The 21,212-nt window shown below is 42.6% G+C and overlaps 2 protein-coding genes across 3 annotated transcripts in view; one reads left to right on the plus strand and one right to left on the minus strand.

Annotated features, from left to right (window-relative positions):
• Positions 1-11,539, minus strand: part of RHOF (ras homolog family member F, filopodia associated) — a 28,848-nt gene extending 17,309 nt beyond the window's left edge. The window contains exons 1-3 of the mRNA XM_033174186.1: positions 10,813-11,539; positions 10,216-10,262; positions 8,456-8,562 (exon numbers count right to left, since the gene is read on the minus strand). Of these exons, the coding sequence (XP_033030077.1) occupies positions 8,456-8,545 (90 nt within the window). The 5' untranslated portion in view covers positions 8,546-8,562; positions 10,216-10,262; positions 10,813-11,539. The remainder of the gene's footprint in view (positions 1-8,455; positions 8,563-10,215; positions 10,263-10,812) is intronic.
• Positions 11,540-11,926: 387 nt separating this feature from the next.
• The window catches only part of SETD1B (SET domain containing 1B, histone lysine methyltransferase), a 46,251-nt gene continuing 36,965 nt past the window's right edge, over positions 11,927-21,212 (plus strand). Inside the window, exons 1-5 of one of the 2 annotated variants that reach the window (XM_033174187.1) lie at positions 11,927-12,484; positions 12,755-12,909; positions 13,321-13,419; positions 13,792-14,062; positions 18,512-18,624. In XM_033174187.1, the coding sequence (XP_033030078.1) occupies positions 12,412-12,484; positions 12,755-12,909; positions 13,321-13,419; positions 13,792-14,062; positions 18,512-18,624 (711 nt within the window). In that variant the 5' untranslated portion in view covers positions 11,927-12,411. The remainder of the gene's footprint in view (positions 12,485-12,754; positions 12,910-13,320; positions 13,420-13,791; positions 14,063-18,511; positions 18,625-21,212) is intronic. The other variant, XM_033174188.1, reaches the window with a different exon arrangement.

A 21,212-nucleotide genomic window follows, 5' to 3' on the forward strand; every position in this document is an offset into this window, starting at 1 on the left:
AAATATTTTTATTAGAAAAATGGGGGAAGAATACAAGAAGCTGTAGAAATCCCATTTGGTTATGTTGCTACAGCTATTTTCATTCAGAGTCAGTACAGGCAGCACCCGGCTTACACAGAGGTTATGTTCCAAGGCACCACACGTATCAGTGAAATCACACATAATTGAAACCCATTGAAAAAGCCTTCAAACACCTGTCTTTATGACATTTCTGGATCACTTCTAGGTTCGGTGTGATGCGTGTATACATGGTAGGGCTGGGTGATACCTGGTCTTCAACACTGCAATATATCACTAGCTGAACATCACAATATATATCACAATCCCTGAAATAAGGTTGGAGCTATGAAGAGGCATTGGCTGGCTTCACTGTTTTCTATGCATCATGATTTTTGCAGGTGCCTGCTCTTGTGATTCACTGCCCCTTCATGAGGCAGGGGAGAACTGAGCTGGCAAGAGTTGAAAGGGGCTGCAGGAATCAAGAGAAGCACTGGCTGGCTTCACAGTTTTTCCCACATTGTGATTTTTGTAAAAGGGAAAAAAAAGCAAACCCTAATGATTTGCAATATATTGCCAGGTCAAAAATTATGAAACAGATATCATATGGACTTCAAACCGGTTTTGGACAATATAGATATATATCACTCAACCCTAATACACGGTTGCACACATACTGCATGTGTGTAAATGGTGGCTGTCTGTATCATGTGACATTGGCTTTCATTCAGTTAAAGTAACACCATTCAATCATTAACCCATATTAGGAAAATTCAAATGTTGCACAAATCATACGAATAGCACAAGTAGTATGATTTTTCTTCCATACTAGCTGGTTCCTTCAACTGAATTTCCCACTTATTTTCTATTGGATACACAAAGTTGGGTCACTATTAGAATCAGCTTCCAATGATTCCAATAGTTGAAGAAATGGTCCTAACAATTAAGATCTTCAGTCAGGCTCTAAAATCAGTTTTAATAAATACATGTATTACAATATGCTACTTCCAATGATAACTAAACATGAGATACATTTGTTCCAGGGTAGTGCTAATAGAGCACACAGGAAATGAGCTGTGGCCTCTATCATAAAGCATGTAAGAGCAGGGCCCCAAGTTTCCTGTATTACATTAAGCAATCTGGATCACACTACTTCCTCATTTACTGCTTACATGTCACAAGATGATATTGTTCTAAAGCAGGCATTCTCAAGCATGTGTGATTTTACCACTCAGTATTTTCAATCTTACACAGGTTTTTCCAACCTACAAATACACAGATATTTATGCAAATAAGTTTCCTAACACTGATTTTAAAAGGGAAGGGAGGACTTGCTCACAAACAGCAAGTAATTATCCAAGGGTAGGGTGGCCCAAATGGTGACTGTATTCTCCACTTATTTCAGAAAAACTCAAAAGATGATTGAAAGCAGACACACAGTCAAAATCTAAACATTTACATAATTTTTGAGCGGAATGATGTAAAATTCAGCTTCCCCTCCCCCAAGTTTTTGTTGTTAAGCTACTGTGCTGCAGTGATAAAAGCCGTACTGGTAAGAGTTCCCTTGTTCACTAGGCCAGGGGTAGGCAACCTATGGCCCATTGGCCACAAGCGGTCCACAGAGGTAATTTAATCAGCCCAGGATCCGCCCCCAACTGAGCCGCCTGCTTGGCGTGTCCCCACGCGCTGCGCTAAATCGATGCAGCACGGCGACTCGCTTTCGTGGTGCCGAAAGCCGTGCTTGCAGACGCAGATCTGGAAATCACATCTGTGCATATGCCAGAAATTGCGGGCACTCGTGCTCACGCACAATCCAGCCCAGGCAAGGTAAACCTTGCCGACCCCTGCACTAGACCCTCCTCACAGTGTAATCTCAGTCCTATTTGCAACTCATAAGAACAGGTGGTCTTCTGTACCAGAATAAGATCTACCTCCTCACAGTGGCTAACCAGATGCATGAAGGAAGCCTAGGAAAGGCTTGAAGGCAATGTTTTTCTTCCTAGCATCATGATCACTGGCTTCCAATCAATCTTGTTTGCATTTACTGACTAACAGATTTAGTGTTACTTACACTATGCCTGGTATGGTGATTGTACAGGCAGTTGTGTATGGTCCCAGGAAGGACTAGAATATATTAAGGCTGCCCAATGTGGCTGGTGCAACCCAGTCAGATGGGTGGGCTATTATTATTTGTTATTCCTCTTTAGGATCTGCTATGCAGCTAGATGTTGGATGCGGGTGGCACTGTGGGTTATACCAGAGCCTTGGGCTTGGTGATCAGAATGTAGGCAGTTCGAATCCCCGGGGTGAGCTCCCGTTGCTCGGTCCCTGCTCCTGCCAACCTAGCAGTTCAAAAGCATGAAGTGCAAGTAGATAAATAGGTACCGCTCTGGTGGGAAGGTAAACGGCGTTTCTGTGTGCTGCTCTGGTTCGCCAGAAGTGGCTTAGTCATGCTGGCCACATGATCCGGAAGCGGTCTGCAGACAAACACTGGCTCCCTCAGCCTATAGAGTGAGGGAGCGCCGCAACCCCAGTCGTCCGCAACTGGACCTAACGGTCAGGGATCCCTTTACCTTTATGCAGCTAGATGCATGCCAACCATCCTAGTCTGGTGTTGGTGTTACCATATGCCAGGTGTGTACAGTGTAAGCCAGCAACTATCCATGATTTGATTGTGGATAAGCAAGTCAACCTGGAATCATTATTGAGTCCTAGGCAGTCAAACGGGGATCCAGTACAGTGGTACCTCGGGTTGCAGATACGATCCGTTCCGGGGTGCCATTCGCACCCTGAAAAGTCCGCAACCTGAGCAGCGATATCGCGCTTCTGCGCATGCACAGACCACGCGGAGCGCTTCTGTGCGTGCGGCGAAACCAGGAAGTAAACACTTCCAGGGTTACCGCGTTCATAACCCGCGCCATTCACAACCCTCATTGAACGCAACACGAGGTACAACTGTATTCACATAGCTTTGTCCCTTCAAGTACTTGTTGCAGCACCTGTCCACTCCCCTCTCCCCTGGAACAGCTTTGGGAATCAGGAGCGCTGTGCTGCAGTATTCTTCTCCCAAGAGAGTAGCTACAAGAGACTGTTCTTTAGTGCCTTGGAAGTTAAGCCTGTGAGGTCCCTCAGGGGTCAATTTTGTCTTTCAAGCTTGTTAACATTGAAATGAAGCTGTTGGAAGATGTCATCAGTGGATCTGGAGAAAGGTGTCATCTAATTCCCTTGGTTGAAGAGGGAAAGCCCTACATACCAAGGAAAAGCACTCAAACCCCTTTGACTTGAAGCTGTGAAATATTCCAACCACAGCATATTGATGACACCCAGCTTTATATTTTCATACCATCTGAATTAGCAACTGTTCACATGCTTAACCACTGGGAGGAGCTGGTAATGGGCTGCAGTTTCTCAAATCCAGGAAATATGGAAACAGCGTGTTCTGGATAGGTTGCACTCCACTTGAAGGGACAGATACGTAGCTTAGGAGTACTCCTTAATCCATTTATGGCACTTTTAGGACTACCTACTTCCAGCTCTTGCCCTTCCTGTACAGAGATAGCTTGGCCACAGTGATCTATGCTTTGGTGACTTTCAAGCTGAACTATTGCAATACATTTTTTCAGGAGGGGGGCGGTCTACTGTCCCTCAGACCTTGTGGGGGGCCGGACTATATTTTGGAGGAAAAATGAATGAATTCCTATGCCCTACAAATAACCCAGAGATGCATTTTAAATAAAAGCACACATTCTACTCATGTCAAAACATCAGGCAGACCCCACAAATAACCCAGGGATGCATTTTAAATAAAAGGACACATTCTACTCATGTCAAAACACACTGATTCCTGGACCATCCGCGGGCCGGATTTAGAAGGCGGCCCCTGGGCCTTAGTTTTCCTTTTCATGCTACAGGGTAGGACTGAAGGACTGTTCAGAAGCTGCAACTAGTTCAGAACACAGCAATGAGACTGCCAGTGGACATTTCTGGCCAGCCACACATCATACCAGCCAGTCTTCTGCAGTGGTTGCCAATTTACTGTTGAGCCCAATTTAAGTTGCTGACATCAACACACAATGATTTGGGCCCCCATTATATGATGGAAAGCCTTCTCCCATATTTTATTTAAGATTTCTTACCTGCCCTTCACAATAAGATCCCAGGGTGGATTACAGTAATAGAAATGCACAATGATAAAAAAAACAGCTAAACCGTTACAATGATAAAGCGTAAAACCATTCCAAATGGAACAGAACTGTATAAATTGAACAAAAGAGGTGAGTCCCACAAAACTAAATACCTTAATTTTCAAAGGCTAGGGTATGTCTTAGCATATGGCAAAAACTGCAACTACCACTGTGGAGAGAGCCACAATTTAGGGGCTACCACAGAGAAAGCCCTCTCCTGGACCACCACTTCTGGAGGTGCTAGAACTACCAGGAGAGCCCACTCTGCAGATCTTAACACCAAAGAACATCAGTAGGAATGGAGACAGTCTTTCAGATATTTGGGGCTCAAATGTTTTAGAGCTTTAGACACCAACTGCATACCTCAAATTGGGCCAAGATAGGAGTATGCAAGTTCTGAAGTCTGGGTTGTGGGGAGACAGCCTGTTTTGGATGGAGTTGCACTCCCAAGAAGGAGCAGATTCCTATATTGGGGACGTTCCTTGACCCAACTGTCATTGAGGCACTGTCATTTCCAGCTATGACTGGTTTGCCAGCTGAAATTATTTGGACCCTGTATTCCACTCTAGTAAATTCCAGATGGAATTACTTTAGTGATTTGGAAACTTCAACTGGTCCAAAATGCAGCATGAAGAGAGCACTATCATGCAGCCATGGTTGCTGCATTTTGGATCATTTGAAATTTCAAAATCATATTCAAGGGCAGCCTTATGAAGAAAACATTACAATAGTCCTATCCTTATCAGCTCCAAGTTTCTGTAACTATCTTGTATCCTGGGTCCTTTTCCCAATTCTCAGCCATCTCCCATATAAGAAAACCACCCCAGCTGAACTGACAGCTTTCCCTTTCCTCACAGAAGCTCATTTGCAAATCACTTGGTCTTCTGAAATACTGACCATTAAGCTGTTCAGTATAGACACAAAGCACTAAACCAGGGGTCAGCAACCTTTTTCAGCTGTTTGCTGGTCCACCGTCCCTCAGACCATGTGGTGGGCCGGACTATATTTTTTGGGGGGGTGGGGGTGGGAAATGAATGAATTCCTATGTCCTACAAATAACCCAGAGATGCATTTTAAATAAAAGCACACGTTCTACTCATGTCAAAACACCAGGCAGGCCCCACAAATAACCCAGAGATGCATTTTAAATAAAAGGACACATTCTACTCATGTAAAAACACCCGGATTCCTGGACCGTCCGCAGGCTGGATTGAGAATGTGATTGGGCCGCATCCAGCCCCCGGGCCTTAGGTTGCCTACCCCTGCACTAAACAATATTTTGTGAGCTGAATACAGGCAATCAAATCCCACATGAATTTATAGCAGCCTTAGTCTCAGTTCCCCTTCTTGCATGTTTTCTACAAGGGCAAAAAACCCCAGCATTTTTACACAATGGTGGTCATTATTTAAAAGTAATTTAGAAAAGAGGCCCTTTTCACATATAGAACAAATACAAGGAGTGTATTTCAGTCCTTCTCACTGGAAAATTAGCAGTGTGGTGATGGGTATGCTCACAGAAAAATATCATAAGAGGAAAAATTGTGATCTCCTTTACCTTCAGAAATTCATGATCTCGAGAGCAAATAATTCTTGAAACTTTAATCTAGACCCAGCTTGTAATATTTTAATGACTCAGAAAATGCAAAGATTTAAGAAAACAATGTATTTTTAAAGTCCTCAGGTTAACAAATGTAGGAGTGAGAAGAGAGGACTCCCAAAACTATTGTTAACCCACAGCATTCAAGTATTATTTTAACACATTTCTATACCAGCCTTTAATTCAAAATTGCAATTACCGTAGTCAAGGTCCAGACTGAATTTGATAAGCTCAGGAGTTTTTACCTGCAGCTTAAAGTATTTTGTTTTTCAGAGCAAGCATGATTTCAGTTCATAAAAAGGAAACTACTGCATGTTTTCAACCCAGGAAGAGAAGGCAAGAATGGGGAAGAAGTCCGTTATCTTAGGTTAGATGGATAGTACTAGATGTTCTACACATATAGACTGACCCACAAAATGTTTAATTTTAAGCAGTGGGGAAGAATGGGTGGCTTTTGTTTACAATTTTTGCATAACAGAAAGCTGAATATAAAATTTGAACCAAGTGAAACACACTTGATATTTTGAACTATCTGCTACAGGCAAATAGCCAGCCACATTGAAGGGTTAAATTACTGTAATCCAGGGACAAGAGGAGCACTAATACTTTTTAAGATTCTGTCAAATCAGCAAGTTTCCTCCTGAAAATTCCCGCCAAAAGCTGCAAGATATTCAAAGCAATTCAAGCATTCCATTCAGTTATACATTGTTTCTTTAAAATATGTGTTATGGGCCACTGCCAAGAAACAAACTATCAGGCTAAATATAGGGAGGTAACCCCAAAAGTCCATGTTCATAAGCTGAGGATCATTTGCCACAGTGAGAATATACCAAGAGACAAAACAAATAGCTTCTTCCACCTGAAGCTATGACAAAACAAAAGATTTTTAGCAGTTCAGTGGTTCCCATTTGAAGCAAATCTATAGGGAAGTCCAAACACAGTGGGTTGCAGCCAAAGATTGTCCTACACATAGTAGACCTATTGAAATTAATGGACCTAAGTCATGTCTATTAACTTCAATGGGTCTACTTTTGAGCAAAACAGGATACAAGCCTGTAGCACAAGTCAGTGTAGCACAGTGGTTCACTGCAATCTACAGTTCATATCTTAGCTCAGTCACTGAGTAGCTGTATACAATCCACTATCTCTCAACCTAGGCCCCAAGATCTACAATATGGGTATAATACTAGCCTACCTGTATAGGGCTGTAATAACGATTACCGAGCATGTACCGGTACATTAAGTGATAGAAAATTTCAAAAGTACAGTAGATAATGTTCCGTATCCTTCAAAAGGGGTGCAAATCCAGCAAGTAAAGAAAAAAGATTCTCCTGGCCAGAAACACAAGGAGAATATGCATGGTGACCTACATTATATTGCCTGTAATGGTAATGCAGAAAGGAGGCAGGATGTGCACACAGGATTTGGCTTTGGGAAGGATGTCGAGAGCAAGCCTGATCTCTCTAGCAACCGCTTGTGCCTCCTTTGTACTCATTTGAAAGGCATTTAAGAAGCCAACCGCTTCAATTGTAGAACACAATTGCAGCAGGAATCTCAGGGATACAGGCACCCACAATTGGCAGACTTAACCTTATTCCTGTTGCCACACCAGCTATTTATCAAGGTATATATAAGGACATTTTTCACTAGGTCACTTACTGAGAGGAAAAGGTAAGTAGCCAGGGAGTTTAAGATTTCTTAGGAAGTACACATATTCACCAAGTCTGTATTCCAATACTTATTTGTAATCAACTAACTTGCAATTCAACAGAGTTGACTTATTTAGTTCAGAACACACACACAAAAAGCCATTTCCCAACATCACCTTAAAAGAACAAACAACATATATGCAAGTGTGTTTACTCTGACAAATCAGGAGTCAGTAGCATTTACTTCCTAGGAGGGATACTTAGGATTGTTTCCCTAGTCTACCAGCAACTGGCAAGGCACTTCACTTAGGCAATCACTTTATGCTCTTTCCTCCCACAAAGACCAGAAGCATGACATTGTTCAGTGTTTAACAGGCAGACCGCTCCTCCAATTTGTTCCTGAAAAACAGGTTTTACTGTTGGAGCAGATCTTGGTACATGGTGGTGGAATGGAATGTCTTCACTCTGCACAGACTGAAAAGACAACACCCGCCTCCTGCTGCTGAATATTTTACAATAAGCCAGCAAACAGGAGACTCATAATAAGACAAATATTTTAACCACCTATTATGGGTTATTGCTATGGTGGGGAAGAGGAATGTCACAAATCGGGATTTCACCTTTATGTTTCCACCAAAAGTAGGAAGACATCCATCCCTTAAATCAAGGCATCCAGTTAATACATCTTTTAAAAAGAGGTATAATTTTTTGGTTAGCTTTTTAAATAATGCTGCACTAAAGTTTCCAAGAAAGGAACTCACGGCTTTGCCAGATTGTTTTCTGAAAATTTCGAGTAACAATGCAGCAAGGAAACTACTAGCAACCTAACGTCTTGTCTTCAGTATCTCCTGTCAGGGCTGTCAGCTCATTTCTTCAAGGAAAGGAGAGCCTCCAAATCTGGCTGTCTGAAATAAGCAACACCCAACCCCACTCTGTTTGGAGGGGTGCTGCTGCTGCAGTGTTAAGGAAAATCCTTTAAGCAAAGCAAAGCCATTTAAACGGAAATATGCCTGGCAAACCCTACCTACTGTAAACAAGCAGATAGATGCCACCAGAAAGCCCACTCTCGTCTGACAACAGACCACGCATTCCCTTGTCAGCTCCTCCTCCTCGATCATCGTCGAGCTCACCCTTTCTAGGGTTCATGGGGGGGGCGAGGAAAAGAAGAAAAGATTAGCAATGCCGGGAGACCTGTTTTGAGACACGTGGTAAGGAGTTAGAGACCTGTTCAAGAGATCAGTCCCAGGACGGCTTCTCCAGCCACTAAGCCAGCCAGCAACGCCATGCCTGAGAAAACAGTCTCACTGCACTGCAGAAAGCCGCTCTTTGCATTTACCAACTGATTTAGAGCCTTTATCGAGCTGCTTGGATTGTGCAGCAGCTGCCTGCCCACCATAGTCTTCATTATTCGCATGCAAAAGAGGAGGGGAAAGCCCGTTTTCAGGTTTCTAGACACAAAGGACCAAGGCCGCCTTTGTCTTCTGCTAAACCACAGGAGCGCCCTGTTTCTTTAAGAGCCGGGCTGCTCGCCTGCCCCTGGCCTCCCCTCCCCCCCGCCGTCTTCCCCCCTCCCTCCCCCACCCCCGGGAGTGCCGAGTAGAGCAGCAGGCAGGAGCTGGAGCCGCGCCAGGATCTCCTCTTACACGCTGCCTCGCGCTCGCTCCTACGTTTCTTCTCGCTGCTGCAAAAGCACTTGCACGAAATGGCAACCGTTCTCTCTTCTCTTGCCCACCCCCACCAGTATTAAAAATGGGGGGGGGGAAAGCAGACAGAAGAAAACTGACCCTCTCCTGCTTTACTTTTTACAAACCTCACACACGTTTTTAAAAAGTGGGGGGCGGGAGAGAGGAGAGAGAAAGGGCTCTGTCCTGCATTGCCCGATAAAAACAGCCTTGACGAAATCAAGCGTTGGTGCTGCCCCAAAAGCAACAGCCGCAGCACAGAGAAGACAGCCGCCATTACGAAACCCGGCTTGCTCGCCCTCATATGGAGCAGGAACTGCGAAGGCTGCCTTGAAAACGAGCCTCTTTTCACGACACCCAAAGCCAGGGGGTGACTGGGTGCAAGAGGCAGTGGCTATTTCTGCAAATTAAGTCTCTCTCAAAGCCAGCTGGAAGTTTTGTTGTAGCTGTAGCTCTGGAAAAATCTGCTGTGAAATAGCAAGCGCGTCACAAGCTTTCCCAACAAAAACAGTACAAGGCTGCCAAGCGACTCTTCTTGTGCAGGGGAAAGGAAACCTCCATTTTGGATTTTATTTTTCGCATCAGGAGCCTCTCAAGATAAAAGAAAACTCGTTTACAGTACATATTAGCAAACCAGGGTCTCCCTTTACTGCTCAAATTGCTGTTGTCCCCGAAACGCCTCTGTTGTAAAATGAAAAGGAGAAAAAAAAGCCTGCAGTAACTAGAGGGAGAAAGAATTCAAACTAGTTCTCTACCACTTGGCGTTTATTTGTTGGTTTGCCTTTAAAAAAATCCCACCTCTGTCTGCAGATTGACTTTAGGGGAACAGTTTAGCATATCTATAATGCCATTATGGATTTGCAGAGAGAAACTCTTGAAATCAACAAAGATGCAGCCAAGCAAAGCACTTTGTTACAGGAGGCTAAAGAAAGGAAGTAGCTTTTGGAAATAGATATAAAAAAATAGATTCTGAATATGTACTTTCAAACAAGAACGTTAGCTACCTTTCCCCCCCTCAGAAAGTAACTCGGATATCCGCCTTGGACTAAAACATTTGCTGCATAGGCCTGTTCTGTTTCACTGCAAGGGCAAAAGGCTTTACTTACCCGCACACCATAGTTGAATGCAGTTCTGAAGGTGAAGTTGTGGGAGTCTATGGTTGGGATTTTTTGGGGGGAGGGGGGATAAATAAATTTCTAAATACTGTATACGTTAAGTCCTGTATCATCACTTCTATTTTATAACCTTGCAAGTTATTAGATCTCGTTCAGATTTCTGTATGAGTTTTGATTAAAAATAAGTTTATACATTTACTTATTTTGACTAATAACATCCAGTTAACTTTTTAAAAAGACTCCGGACTTCAATCGGTAAATTCCTCTGACAGATTTACTCTGCACATAGGAGGCTGCATGTCTTTCCTTCCCCTCCCACTCACATTTTTAACATAATCTCAAACATAAATCGCTACATGTTAGTGTGAATACACCTGGTTAATAGTTACTGTATGTAAACATTTTAAGCATCTCTAGCTAAATATTTTTTATTCTTAAAAAGTATCTCAGAAGCAATTGGTTTAGATAAACAAGACAAAAAATGACATGCAGATGAAGGCTGGAAAAATAAATTAAAGGAGAACTCCAGTAACATTTAACATGAAAAACTACACTTAGTAAGAAGGACAGAATGGATTGGGTACTTACAATGTAAAAGGAAAAAAACTTTTCCTAATGATTTTTTTTGCAAGAATTCACGTTTCCTACATCTATATTTAAAACATTACCTTGTTAGCACGAAAGGATTTAACTTAAAAGATGGCCAGGTATTTAGTGTTTAATACAGGAAGCTACATCTAGAGATGTTTTTGCTCAGGCAAAGAAAAGCTTTCAAAAACAAACACCAAAAATACATATGTATTTACTTTTTTGGTAACTCAAAATTGTTACTGCTGACATAAGGGCGTGCCATGACCTAGTTATATACAAGACAAAGATGGGTTCCAAATCAAAGGGAAAAATCCAGATCTTTTTATAAAATCTTCCTTCTTCCTTTTAGTCCTCTAAATGTTGTCAGACATTAACACAGACACTGAGAAGTCCTGAAATGGATGGTTGTGGATTCATTCAAATCAAGTATCCCCTTTTGGAACAAAGGAAAACCCAGTTGGCCATTTAATTCCATTGCAGAAAAATGGCTGCCTGATCTGTTGGCCTCTCCTTAGCTGTCTGCTGAAGGATGTTTTTAGATCAGCGTCTAATAACTCAAGCCCAATGGAAGCTGCGCGCTGATTGGCTGCGCCCGCCTGGTGCCTTTAACCAGCCAATTACCTAAGCACGGCCAAATTACAAACCAAAAGCACAAGTCGAGCTAAAACAACACGAAGCCCCAACAAGGCGACCCCGGGAGGAAAAGAAGGCGAAAGAGGGAGAAGGGAAGGGAAAGGAAGCGGGGGGAGGGGGAAAGAGATCCAAGAGAGCCTCTAGCTGAAACAAAATGGAAGGTCCGACCTGATTGGCTGCGCAGGACCTTTAATAAGCAAAGCTGCTACTCTCCTTCCTTCCTCCCTCCGAAATTGACAAATTGTAACAAAACGGGGGCGCCCCCCGCTTCTCCCCATTCATCGGCGGTGGAAACATTGCCGCGGCTTCTTGCAAAAGTATCCCTGCCAAGCTCGCTGCCCCGGTTAGCTCCCTGGGATGTAACTTGCAAAAGAAAAAGGGGGAAAGAAAGAAAGGGGGGGGGAGAGCTAGAGGCTTTTGGAGCGCCGGGTGTCTTGTGGGGAGGGGGTTTCTTTTTATTTCCCTCCCCATCCCCGTCCAAAAAAGAAAAAAAAAGGCGGGGGGGGCCTTGTCCCACCTATGTCCATCTTGTTTAGGAACAGTTTGGCGCTTAGGTAAATGTAGCCAGCAGATTCCAAGGGGATTTGGCCCCGCCGCTAACTCGGGGGAAAAGCCACGGCGGGGCCGCATCCTGCTGGGAAAAATGCATGGCCCTTTATTTGGGGCGGGGAGGCGCGGCCGGGCGGCCGGGCTGGGGGCTTTGCAGCGCGATGCAGCTGCTGTGAATGTGCATTCGGTTGAGGGCGGTTAGCCATTAGCCGAGCTCCATAGCGGTGAATTGTGGGATGCCTGAGAAGCAAGCAGAAAGCACACACACAATATGTGTTGGCTCGCAAAAAAAAAAAGAAAGAGCGAGCGAGCGAGGAGGCAGGAGGCTTTCAAAACCCATGTAATGTAGCCAGCCCAATGTGAGAAGAGGAGCTCGCCTTTCGCGGCCAGGAGACTGTCGGGCACCGAACAGCGATGTCTTTCAAAGAGATCAAGGCAGGAGAAAAAGCCAAGCACCCCGAAGACCATGGCAAAAAGCAGAGTTCAAGTGAGATGGGTATTTTCTCTCTCTCTCCTCCTCTTCCTCCTCCTTTCTCGCTCTCTTTCTGGTCTCGCTGCTTGCACACGGGAGGGGGGGACACGGGGGGACACCCCGGCTTGGCGTCTGGGTGTGCGGTCTTTTTCCTTCCCTTCCCCCCACCCAGCTTGACGGTATTGCGAGGGGGGGGAGGAAGCAGTTCTGAAACGGGAATCTTTCATACATGTATTTTTTTTTTAATTTTAACTTCGTTGGTTGCCCTCGCTGCTTTCTCCTCAGGTTGGATCAACGGAATGGAGAGCAGCTCCCAAGCAAGCACCTCTGCCGAGAAAAAAAACCACCATTGGAAAAGTTACAAGTTGATTATTGACCCAGCTCTGAAAAAAGGACAGCACAAACTCTATCGTTACGATGGGCAGCATTTTAGCATTCCTGTAAGCGGTCATTATTTTTACAAATGAAATGTTTTGCAATATTCTCTTCCCCCAACCCTGGTTTGTTTTATTCTAGTACCTAGCCACCCTTCTAAAGGGTCGGTGGGAAGGAGGAATTCTTAACGACCTGAAAAATGAAGATTACTACAAAATGTTCAGGAATCATATTAAAGTTACACCCCCTGACAATGTAGCCTGTCAGAATCGGAAGATAAAACCTGCATCTTTCTTTTCCTGTGATTCCTTGCAGAATTGCTATTTGACATGTGTGTGTCTGCCCTGCCTGGAGAACATTCTCCTCGGTTTTAAAGGCTGTAAACTTCCAAATTTCATAGGTTTTTGTTGTTGTTGCATCGGTGGGTCGTATCTTTTTTTCAAGCTTCAGTCAATTTACTCCCCTCTCCTCCTCAGAACCCGGGTCTTGCCCCAGTGGATTGTGTCAGAGATCCAAGGATAGGGCGAATATGGACCAAAACGAAAGAGCTGGAACTCTCTGTCCCTAAATTTAAGGTACATGCATTGAGAACTGTGGTGTCCTTGATATAAATCTGATTGCATCTTTATTCATACTGTTGAATAATTAGTTCATCGATGTTATAAAGTTGCAAAATACAATTGAGCTTTCTGCTTGTCAAAAGTGTGTTTATTAATAACTCAATGGATTTATTTAAAACAATTTTTTAAAAGTTATTGCTGAGGCAAAAGTTCAGTATTTGTCTATAAATTGCAGTGGAAGGGAAATACCTTGAAAGTTCAGTAGTTGCTTCTTAACCCTCTCTGCTCCAAGAGATGTGATTGCTTACAGTCCTTAACGTTGCTCTCTCCCTCTCCTTCCCTGGCTTTTAATTTCCTACTACACTGTGTGCAAAAACAAACCTACAGATCGATGAGTTTTACGTGGGGCCGGTTCCTCCCAAACAAGTCACTTTTGCCAAGTTGAATGACAACATCCGTGAAAACTTCCTGGCCGACATGTGCAAAAAATACGGTGAAGTGGAAGAAGTGGAGATCCTCTACAACCCTAAAAACAAGAAGCACCTGGGAATTGCCAAAGTGATCTTTGCCACAGTCAAAGGAGCCCGGGATGCAGTGCAGCATCTACACAACACATCGGTCATGGGCAACATCATCCACGTGGAGCTGGATACGAAAGGTGGGGAGCTGGTTCTGCGCATCATCTTCCTTCTGCTTGCTCCTCTTCCCCGCCTCTCTCCTGTCCCGTAGTGAGATGCATTTGCAGATTGGATGGGGAGGGCTAGTAATTAATTTAAGGGTGGTGGTGGAAGCTATTAAATGACTGTCACTGCATTTCCCCCTCAATCTCTCTGCTTTTCTCTGGGCCTTTGCTAGTCACGTGGAGCTGAATGTGTTGTCTGTTGCTAGGAGACAGTCCTGTAATTTACAAAATGCTGCCATCCTCTCCATTTCACTCAGTCACTCATGCTGACACTTGGCTTGCCAAATGGTCCCCCTTTGCCCCTTTGCCAAAAGTACCTTTTGCACTTAGCTGATAACAAACCCACCCACACCTATAGATATAGAGAATTGAGGCTAAAAATCATTTTAGAAAATGCCTGAAATTTATCCTAAAATAATATTCTAAATTAGATTCCAGCAATGTTCTTCCTTTTATTTAATCATCCCATTACAGGAATTTACATATGTGCAAGAGGCTCTGTAAAAGTGTATTTTTTTTTCTTCCATTGTCTCTTAAAGGGACAGTAACGCTCCAGATATTGAAAGTAACTGGTCTGTAGTGCTAATACCTTCAGACAGAAGCAATGTACTGTAGCTATGAATTCAGGTTTTATTTGTAAGTTCCTCAAACCATACTGAGGCTGCAGTCCTAACCCCAGTTACCTGGGAGTAAGTCCCACTGAATTCAGCACAACTGACTTCTAAGAAGGCATGGTTAGGTTTGCACTTAATTTTTTTTTTAAAAAAATGGTCTTTTTTGTTTTGCTGTATTTTTATTTTTTGCTAAAGCAGTGAAGCATGTATGACCAGCATGTTACTTTTAGTAGATAAGTGCTAATTTGTCCCCCACCTTTGCCAAGAGACTTCAGTTTTGCAGCTTAATTATAAAAAAACCCTAAAACTATTTTAACCCTTTAAAGGAACATTTTTGGAAAGCGTGAATAATTAACATGTTATGCACAGTTTCTAGTCCCTTATCTTTAAAAGTGCTTATGCTAAAATTTTAAAACTGCAAGTGTTCTGAACTCCAAAACATTTTACTACATCTTGTTTTTTTAGTTAGTGCACTGCTGAATCTCCAGCTGCAGTTAAATTTTCCTCTGCATGGTTTCTCATGTTGTGAAATGAGGATTCATCTATGCATGTTAGATAAAGTTATTAATAAAATGATAAAATTGTTAGAACAGGTCAGTTATCATCCAGTCTTTTATCAACATTTATTGAGTTACCACCACATCAGGACATGAGAACCACAGTTTAAATATCTGTAAAGTGGTATAATCCTAAATTTTATTGGAAATATATTTGACTGAACTCAGTCAGGCTTACAGCCAAGTTGAGAATCAGGAAAATTTAACATAACTGTTGAGCTGCAGCTGTGTTAAAACCTGTGTTGATTTTTAAATGTATTTTAACAAGTTTTCTGTAAGCTTCCAGTGCTAGCCTTTGAAATCCATGTGATCACATCTTTCTCGATTTCTGACATTTCCAGTATTTGTGACCTAACTAGTTACCAGACTATCATTGTTTACATGTAATACTAGATATTAAAAAGCAGAGGTATAGATGAACAACTGTTTGGCCCACTCTAGCCAACTCTTTTATAAAGTTCCTTTTTTAAAAAGAGAAATCTGATGTTAAAGGGAGTGCATGGTATCTATTTTAACTGTGATTTGATGAACTCAGAAGACTAAATCCTAGAGAACATCAATTCTGTTCACAGGCCTTAGAATAAAGCTCTGTAGCTTTAAGTGAGTCATGTGAGGTGAAATGTAGACCTTGGTCTAAGAGCTTTGCTGCTGCTGCTGCTTTTTGTGTGAGATAAGGACTCTCTTGTGTTGTACCTTAGTTTTTGTAACTGTGGTAGTAATTACCATTTACAACTAAAACACAGAATCAAATAATTGAGCTGTGTTAGGAGCTAGTGTAAGCAACAAACAAGGAAATCACTTAAATAAATTCAATCATGCAGACACCTCCCCCACCCTCTCTCCAAGCCTCAGTCCTTGTAGCTGCAAGATGGGGATAAGAACGCTGGCCAAAGGATAACTAAGATAATGCATGTGAAGCCCATGGGGCACTTACATGCAATATAAATAAGTTTATTTACTGCACATCTGTACCAACCAATAAATGAAGTTCTCTGGCTGATTTGCAGTAAAGGCTAAAAGAATACAACAAAACAATACCCAAAATATAAAACAGAGGTTACTAACAGGTTATTATACCGCAAACCACTGGGTGCCTGCAGGGGGCTGCTTTACTACTAGTTTGTTCAGCACTTGCACCCTGGGGCACTGGATGCTCCTGTTTTATTACTGCAACAATGCACCAGTGGATGCATACAAACCGCCCTGGTAACTCACATCTGAGGCCCCCTAGTCCCACTGTGTCCAGCCAGGTGCCTTTGAGGCTCCCAGGCAGAGCATGGTGGCAGTAGCCTTCTTGCACTGTTGTTCCTGAGTGGCTGGGATTCAGAGGTACAGAATGTTGATTCTGACCCGGGAGGTAAGATGTAGCCATCATGACATGGACAGCCTTATCCTCCATGAATTTGTCTGATTCATTTTTAAAGCTGTCTTAAGTTGATGGACATCACCACATTTTGTGGAAGTGAATTCCACAGTTCAGTTACACATTTTGGGAAGAAGTATGACTCTCCCACCATTCAGTTTCATTAGATGATCCCATTGGGTTCTAGAAGTATGAGAGAGGGAGAAAAACTTAACTCCCTTATAAATCTTTATCGTGTCCTACTTTACACACCTTTTTTTCCTAAACTAAGAAGCCTCAACTCTTGTAATCTTTCCTCATAGTGAAGGTGCTCTGTCCTCTTGATCATTTTTGTAAGCCGCTTTGAAGTTTTATTACAGTCAAGTGGTAGATAAGTATTGTGAAATAAATAAGTAATAAATAATTGTCGCTGCCCTTTCCTGCCCCTTTCCCCAGCTCTACAAGTATCCTTTTTGAGAAGTGGCAGAGAGAACTGTCCACAATACTCCTGAGTGTGGCTACACCATAAATTTGAATAAATGCAGTTCAATATTGACAGTTTTATTTCTTGCTGACTTGAATAGAACTCGACTTAGTGATGGCGTGTGTACCCTCATCCCCAGCACAGCTCTGCTGCCTTAATGGCATTGTTCCGGTTGTACTGGGTTGAGTTATTGTCTGTATACAGACACCATAACTTTGAAGGAGGAACTGGTTCCTGCTCTGTTTTCTCTTTGCACAGCAGACCCTGGGATTGTGCTTCTAGTGTCTTGGAGCCTAAAATTCTGGCAATAGTTTGCTGGCTGCACAACAAGGCTAGCTGTTTAGCTGTGCAGACTGACTTTATTCATGTTCTTTATGCAGAAGTAAGTCATACTGATTTCAGCAGGGCTTGTTCCCAAGTTAGCGTGCATAGGATTGCAGGCTTCATTTTAATAAATACATAAAGATATATCTTTTGTCAACACTGCTGCAAGGGAAGAGGACAACCTAAAATAATCAACTCAAATTATAGATGAACAGCAAAACCATCAGTAAGCTCATCAAAATACATACATATGTACATAGTTGGCACTGTCAGGGGAAGCAGGTGACTTTTTTTAAAAAAAGACAAATATTATTACATTTTTACAGATCACATACAATGTGCCTTTTACAGAAAAACTGATTTGATGTCCAATTTCTAACGAGCTGGGCTTGTGGAGTTAGAAGATTTATCACATTTTACTATTGAATGCAGACACATTTTTGCTATAAAATAGTCTTATCCCTACAGCTGTTAAACTGTTTCTCCTCCCTTGAGAACATGTTGAGCAGAGGGAGGCCAGTTCTGTGAAGAAGCAGTCCTGAGTTGAAGAGACATACTCTCCTTGATAAAATGCACCAACATTGGCAATAAAAGAGGGAACAACTTTGTCTTGTCTAACCTTTTTCCTCTACTACTTTGTGTTCTGTTACCCCTCTCCACTCCTCTTGAAGCAGGCTATCTGGAATTGGGTCATCTGCCTTTGGAAGTAGGGAGCCAGAGTGGTGCCATGATTAGAGACTTAAGGCTAGGACTGGGGAGACCCAGGTTCAAATTCACGCTCAGCCATGAAATTCACTGGATCACCTTGGGCTATTCACTCTACCTGGCAGGGTTGTTGTGAGGATAGAACAAGAAAAGGACTTTGCTCCAAGTCTGTTGCTGAAGGCCAAGATAAAAATCAATTAATGAAGCACTCTTGTGCTTGTGTGTACCACAAAGAGGCATTTTTTGCTTCACTTGGCCTAACAAGCTGATACTGAATATTTCAACAGAGTCAGAACTGGCGCCTGTTCAGGCTTGGTTTGCAGAGAGACTTGGTAAAATGTGAATTCTAGATGGAATTGTCGTGTGTTCTTTTTAATAAAGTTGTTGCTGTTTGTCCAGGTGAAAAGCGCATGCATTTCTATCAACTTCTTGTGAATGGACTCTACACTCCTCAGACTCTACCTGTGGAGAATGAGCCGGATGTATCGCCCACCGTGAATGAAACTGCGCAGGTACCTTTTCACTTACTTGTGATTTAATGGCACACACTGTGTCTGTTGGGGAATTCTGAGATGATATTCATTTACAACAAATGGTGGTTTGCCTGCTGTTTTCTGTCTCCTCAAGAAATGCATTCTTGACATTCTTGTTCAGACATCTGTCATCTCCAGCCTTCCTTTTCAGGGGGCTCTTGAATGGCGGGCAAGTCCTTGTGAAGTTCCAGATACTGCTAGACCTTCTACTAGATCTATGGAACTGTTCCAAGCTGTATTCTAATTCTGGACATGGCAATTGTGTGTAGGTGCTATGTATGCAGATCAGCAGGCCAAATTTTTTCTTGTTCGTCCTTGTTAGGACTTCATGTTTTAATGTGTTCAGCAGGTAGATTAGTCAACTAATGCTACATCTGATTAATTGATAGGGCTGTGAATTAAGGTCACATGCTTGTATTCTGTTTCTTAAAAAATATTTTGAGTCAGATGAGTTAATGTAACAGGAGATGAAAAATAAAATATTAACAATGACCCTTTTTGTTCTAACAAGTAATAATAATTTTGATTATCAAATTTGTAAGCTTTACATTTAACCTTCATAGAACTGTAGCGTTGGAGGGGACCCCAAGGGTCATCTAGTCCAAACCCCTGCAATGCAGGAATCATGTCCATCCAACCTCTGCTTAAAATCCTCCAAGGAAGGAGAGTCCACAACCTTCCCCTGTGGGAAGGAAGCAGCGAGGGTGGGAGGCACGCCGAGACAATATCGAGGCCTGCTCCAGTTGGACTGTGTTTTAGTAGTTTAAAATTGTAAACCACCTTAGGTGCATTGGTAGAAAGGTGCTATATAAAATTTAAGAAATAAATAATAAAACTAAAGATCCTGTTCTGACTTTTCTGTTGTTTGCCCATAAGACTTGAAATAGGTGTGTAGGAACCAGCTGTAAAGGCTGCCTCCTTCCCAATGTCCTATTTTGCTCCCTTAAGATCAAGTTGTTTGTGTGGAGGAGGGGGGGAATTTCTCAATTATATTTAAGTTTTGGCACAGAATGCCTACAAAGACAGAATGCATAAAATGCTAAAACTTATTGTTGAGTAATTTCTGCCATGTTAAAAAAAAATTCCACTAATGGAACAAACAGAATATGATTTTGTGACATGGGGAGTTCTAGCTGCAAAAGTGGCTGCGTTTGAATCTAATCCATGTGGCTGCTTGTCTAGCCTGCTTGCGTAGACTATTTTGCGGGACCGGAAAGCCCCATTCAGTGCAGCCAAGAAGCTGATGCAGGTGTAAATTCAAGTAAGTTTTGTGGGATGTGCTCCCTCGTAAATGTTTGTAGCACTGCACCCTTTATAAGTGTTTAAACATTTTCTGTTGAGGCATTGATGAGTACCTTGAAATATCCATTAATTTCTAGTTACTTTTATTTAGGAGCCTACTTGCTAGTTCAGTAAAGTGTATTTTGCCCAAAATTGTGAGTGCTGACATTTTCTGTCATTTGCTCAGTCTGTTTATTCTGAATACTTAAATTTCATAACCTTTATTTTCATCAGGCAAATGTAAAATAAAAGAAATCTGCTTGCTTTTGGTTTCTTCATTTTCATTATAACTTTTGTTTCCCTTAACATTTCTTTTGGATGTTTGAATAAGAAAACATAACAGATCTACAGCTCGTGGACCTGAGTCCCCTCTGTTGAGCAAGGTTCTTGCCTTTCCTTGAAATCCATGAACTTAGGGAATGTTCACGTTTATTTGTTTCTTGACATGCGGATGGCATTTCTTCTACAGTCCTGAGTAACGTCACAAATTAAAGGCTGCATTCAGACAATCCTCTGATCAATGCTCCTTTCCCTCTTTCTCTTGTGTAGGGATCATAATTCATTACTTTGTCCATTGTTCACCATTACATCCAAACCCACAAACTGTGGTTTAAGGGAGCCCTCCAAACCACAGGATTGTTAACAGTGGTTTAATACTGGTTGTTTTTGGTTTGGACATAATGACAAATCCTGGCGTTATTAAATCAAGTGGTACCAAAATTAAGCCCTGCCTGTGAGGGTACAGGAGGAGTGTGTTGGGCACAGTGCTCATTCCTGATCCTACATATTATGACTTAGAAAGATTTTCTGAATGGGCTGCTAGGGGTTGGGACACCCTTCTTGACCCTGGCACCACTGCCTGCTTGCAATCTTTGAGCCCTGTCTACCCAGCAGGAAGGGGAAGGCAGCTGGAGGCTGCGCTGTGAGCCTTGGCAGGTGCCCTGTGATGCCGATCAGCCAGCCATGTGCCAGCCTGTCGCTGTTTATATTGTGGGCAGCTGATCCTTCAGCCATGCCGCACTCCCTCACTTTGTGTTCTTCCCTTATCATTCACTAGTGTTCATTTCTCTTTACTCCCCCTCAGATTTATCTGCATCAGCCACCACACACTGGGTTTATTTACACAGGGATTGCAGGGAGTTCTCGCCATCCACCGCTTGCAAAAACCACTTAAGCAGATGGCCTAATAATAGGCATTTGTTTCTTCATCTGAGAATAACAGTGGGCTAACAATGTCAAGTCCTTTCTGCTGAGTCCCACGGTTACTTGATGTCCTGATTTCTTTT

Source organism: Lacerta agilis, chromosome 17 (genome assembly GCF_009819535.1).
Source record: "Lacerta agilis isolate rLacAgi1 chromosome 17, rLacAgi1.pri, whole genome shotgun sequence".
NCBI classification, from domain to species: Eukaryota; Metazoa; Chordata; class Lepidosauria; order Squamata; family Lacertidae; genus Lacerta; species Lacerta agilis.